We start from the raw sequence: 5,000 nt of genomic DNA, 5'->3' as shown, positions 1-5,000 counted from the left end.
CGGATGTTATTACATAAATTCTAGCGACCCAAATAACCTACTTTTGTGGTATTTATAATTCTCCTGACTTCATGCTTGTCATTAACAACTGAATTACTGCTTAATGCTTAGTGTAATTTAGTCTAATTTTACTCATTCAGAATCTTTTCTTTAGTATTTGTCCAACACATTTGGGGTAAATGTTAATGTTCTGGATAGTTCTGTATTGTTTCCATGGTTACCGCACCTTTACAATATCCATATAAAAGATAATATATGACATAAAAGATAGCGTGTGTGTGGTGCTGTGGCAGTTACAGTGATGTCAGTAATGTTATCATTAGGATAAAAATGTTAGCATTAACACATTCATAAGACATGTGGTCACACTGATGCTAACTTTAGCCATTCTGTGTCTGTTCTTACTCATTTCGATGTTTCAGATGAATCTACATCTCTATGTTTAACACACTTCTGTGTTATTCATATAAAAGACTTAAGTTAGTGTAAAAATAATTACGCTATGGTTCTATGCGTTATGTAATATTATTATAAATGCTAACAAAAGATGCTAACTCTATAAATGCTAACGTCTGAGTTAGCACTATCAACATTGCTAACGATGATTAAAGTAATTTAAAGTAATGTAATATTAAAATAACATTAAAGTAATGTTATTAATGATAACTTTAGTAATGATGTCAGCAGTGATGTCATTAGTGACATCATCACTAATGCTAAAAAAACGCGTCAAAAAAATAGCGATAGGGTTTATGATACGTTTTTCATGTTCATTGTAATTTTTTTTCCAATATTTATATGAATTACTGCATTGTCAGCAGCTCCTCTCTGGATTTTGTATTTTTTTTTTTTTTGTAATATTTAGTATTTATTTTGAGTAAAAGTTTTGGCCCCCCATGCTCACATGACAGTGCAGCACTTGCAAGGCTGCTTTTCTTTCTTGACCTCGTCCTGTTTGGACTCGTCTCCGTTTGTGGCCTCGTCCTGTTTCTTGTCCTCCGGACTGGAAGGGGCACCGTTCAAGGGAGCTTTCTCTTCATTCTTTCCATCCTCTGTCGCCGCTTTGTTTTCGCTGTCCTCAATGACAACGAACTCAGCCTTCACAGCATCCTCGATGCCCAGCACTTTCTTGGTCTCGTCCTCATCCTCTACGTTTTTGTAGCCCATGAACACCATGGTGACCGGGTGGTCCGCACTCGCATTCTCGATGGCTTTTGCATCTAAATTTGTGCATTCCAGCTTCGCCTCGATGCCAGTCACCTGTCTGGTTTTAGGGACGCCGTTCTCCACTGGAACAGACAGAAAAAGGTACGTGATCAGATTGTCTTATCTTGAGTATATCAACAGTCATAATGTTTTCCATTGTCTCAGTTTAACTCCAATCACAATGTCTGATGCCCAATTTTCACAGTGCTGAGTGTGTTACAAGTATGTCAGTGTGTGTAAATGTGTAAAGTCAATGTGTCAAAGTGGAAATATGGAATTTATTTCAAATAGAGCCATTTTTGAAACACATTTCAGGTAAATAATGTGGTAGCCTAGTGGTTAAGGTGTTGGGCTATCGATCGGAAGCTTGTGAGTTCGATTCCTACGTCCACCAAGCTGCCACTGCTGGGCCCCTGAGAAAGGCCCTTAACCCTCAATTGCTCAGCTATATAAAAATGAGATAAAAATGTAAGTGGATATAAGGGAATCTGCTAAATGCTGTAAATGTAAAGAAATTCAGTTTATACTATAAATGTTGATCTTGTTTCCATGGTTACTGAGACTTACAAACTTCTCTGTAGAAGATTTCTTTAGCCTCAGTTATTATATGTGTGGTGTTCATGTTTATTACCAACACATATGTAGTGTTGATGCTCTGGAAGATTCTGTCTTTTTCCACTCTCACTGTTTATAAATGACCTAAAGGCTACATGCTAACTAGGCTACATGCTAACTAGGCTACATGCTAACTAGGCTACATGCTAACTAGAAAAATCGTTCCAGTGAAAGAACAAGAACGACTTTTTGTTAAAAATTGTTCAAAGTTAAAGCTGAATATCTGGAAAAACTGGGACAAAGTTTAAAGCTCTTATTTATTTCCAGTAGGTTTTTAAACCACTGCATAAGTTATAGATTAGATTTTTTGTGTTTTTGTGTGAAACTTGGATAAGAGAATAACAACAAATAATCTGACAAAATATTCCTGTTTTTTGCCTTTTGCTAAACTTATTTTTTTTAAATACGTGATTAAATTTCATATTTATGTTTAATCAAACATATTATTTAAACACTGAATCTGAATTAAAAATGACTTTTATTTTGTGATAAATATAAACAAACAAATAAATAAGATATTTAAGAAAATGTAAAAAAAGAAAAAAGTTCAGTACCTGTCCCGGGGGCATCAGATGTCTGTAAGAGGAAACACAATCATGTTTTATGTAAAATGATCTGGTGTTAATGCGACAATCAACAACGTCACACCAACACAGCTGATTATTGTATAAAATTATGACAATAATGAATAAATAATGACAGTAATTTTTACAAAGATTCCTTTCATGCTAAAATGGCGGTAATTATTCATTAATAACTTATTTGCTGTAAACTTTTTTAATATCATGTTAATCTAATAAATAAACGCTTACGTTTACGTCTCCGGTGGATTTAGACTCAGGGACTCCAGTCTCGAGCTCCTCGATCTCCTGCTCCAACCTGCACCACGTTACACCAACACACAACCGTCAGTGATGTAATAACACACTCGTGCACACGGCATAACACTGCACAAGCGACCTGTTTCATTGTTCGGAGTTTTAAAGCCTGGATTCTGATGTGATGGGATAAAAAAAAAAAAAAGAAAAGATTTCACCTAAGCTTTAGTGACACAAGACTTCAGTTCCTGGGGTTATTATGACGTCAGTGTACAGAACATACACATCGGTCTGTACACAAACACTGACACGCATTCACACTAAATACTCCAGGACATGAAAAACGAATCCCGTCTTCAGGGCTTCAGAGTTTCTTTAAGTCGGTCTGGGGCATTTTCTTTAAGAACAAATGACAAAATTCTCCTCCTTTTTAACTGCTAAAACATTTCACTTTCACTTTTCTGGACTTTAAACCTAACACTTATTCTCTGTGATCCTCGGACTATCTCCGGCCTGTTTTTGCAGACTGTAGTGGATAAATAATAAAACGATCTAAGTGATAATCAAATATTTATACAGTCAATAGACTAAAATGCTAGTCCAGCACTGCAGTGAACACACATGGATCAGTCGCCTGTGTAAATTATTTATGTGTGTAGGTCCGAGAAGTCGCTCGTCCTCGGCTCTTTTCAACAAAGTAACATCGACCTCAGGCCGAAGCTTTAAGCCTCCATCGTGTGTCATTAACGAGAACACGGATCAATAATGGGACGAGGAACCCACCTGAGAACACTCTGCTCCAGTCCCCTGGTTTTAGCCTCGTCTTCCTGCAGCTGTCGCTGAAACTCGTTTTCTCCACTAGAGGGCGCACCGTCCAACAACCAGCGCTCCCTCAGGGCCTTCGACTGCACAGCCACAACAGAACATCATCAACAGCCACAAAGAATAAAAAGGAGAAATAAAAAAGAGAAGAAAAAACTAATAAACCAAGAAAGAATGAATGAAAAAGTCAAAGAAACAGAGAAGTAGAGAAGAGAGCGTGGAGTACACAGAAGAGTGTGAGGGATCAGGACCAGTAATGTGTCTGATCTATTGGACATTAATGTAATGTCCAATCTCTCTCTCTCTCTCTCTCTCTCTCGCTCTCTTTCGCTCTCTCTCACTCTCTTTCATTGATTAGCTCTCAGACATTTGGAAACACGTAGCCATTAGTGAACCATTAGTTTATCACTTTAGATAAGGTGCACTAATGCACCTTACACACTTGATGATGATGATGATGATGATGAAGAGGAAACGTTGCAGCAGGAGCCAGACTGAGAGCAGCAGTGCTCTAGTGGACAATTCACTATTTTCACAATATCCTGTCTGAGTGAGGATTTCACTGACCTTAGTTTGGTTGATCTGTTACTATAGAAACGAGAAGGTATCGGATTCAGTACATTAATATAAACCTGAGCTACAGTCAGAGCTGCTGTTAGAGAGAATGAATCAACACCTGATGACCAAGCAGGACTCAGGACTCAGGACTCAGGACTCAGGTCTCATTACTCAGGACTCAGGTCTCATTACTCAGGACTCAGGTCTCAGGACTCAGGTCTCATTACTCAGGTCTCAGGACTCAGGTCTCATTACTCAGGTCTCAATACTCAGGTCTCATTACTCAGGACTCAGGTCTCATTACTCAGGTCTCAGGTCTCATTACTCAGGACTCAGGTCTCATTACTCAGGTCTCAGGACTCAGGTCTCATTACTCAGGACTCAGGTCTCATTACTCAGGTCTCAGGTCTCATTACTCAGGACTCAGGTCTCATTACTCAGGACTCAGGTCTCATTACTCAGGTCTCAGGACTCAGGTCTCAGGACTCAGGTCTCATTACTCAGGACTCAGGTCTCATTACTCAGGACTCAGGTCTCATTACTAAGGACTCAGGTCTCAATACTCAGGACTCAGGTCTCATTACTCAGGACTCAGGTCTCATTACTCAGGACTCATTACTAAGGACTCAGGTCTCATTACTCAGGACTCAGGTCTCATTACTCAGGACTCAGGTCTCATTACTAAGGACTCAGGTCTCAATACTCAGGTCTCATTACTCAGGACTCAGGTCTCATTACTCAGGACTCAGGTCTCATTACTCAGGACTCAGGACTCAGGTCTCATTACTCAGGTCTCAGGACTCAGGTCTCATTACTCAGGACTCAGGTCTCATTACTCAGGTCTCAGGTCTCATTACTCAGGACTCAGGTCTCATTACTCAGGACTCAGGTCTCATTACTCAGGTCTCAGGACTCAGGTCTCAGGACTCAGGTCTCATTACTCAGGACTCAGGTCTCATTACTCAGGACTCAGGTCTCATT

General features: G+C 39.3%; 1 protein-coding gene across 2 annotated transcripts in view; it reads right to left on the bottom strand.

Moving 5' to 3' along the window:
- Positions 1-840: 840 nt before the first annotated feature.
- The window catches only part of palm1b (paralemmin 1b), a 13,812-nt gene continuing 9,652 nt past the window's right edge, over positions 841-5,000 (bottom strand). For both annotated transcript variants that reach the window (XM_027137861.2, XM_027137867.2), the window contains exons 4-7: positions 3,423-3,544; positions 2,634-2,700; positions 2,376-2,397; positions 841-1,289 (exon numbers count right to left, since the gene is read on the bottom strand). In XM_027137861.2, coding sequence (XP_026993662.1) covers positions 901-1,289; positions 2,376-2,397; positions 2,634-2,700; positions 3,423-3,544 — 600 coding nt within the window. In that variant the 3' untranslated portion in view covers positions 841-900. The remainder of the gene's footprint in view (positions 1,290-2,375; positions 2,398-2,633; positions 2,701-3,422; positions 3,545-5,000) is intronic.

The sequence above is a fragment of the Tachysurus fulvidraco genome, chromosome 11, assembly GCF_022655615.1.
Source record: "Tachysurus fulvidraco isolate hzauxx_2018 chromosome 11, HZAU_PFXX_2.0, whole genome shotgun sequence".
Taxonomy (NCBI): domain Eukaryota; kingdom Metazoa; phylum Chordata; class Actinopteri; order Siluriformes; family Bagridae; genus Tachysurus; species Tachysurus fulvidraco.
Note: the sequence above shows the minus strand (reverse complement) of the source record. Positions and strands in the feature narration are given on the sequence as shown.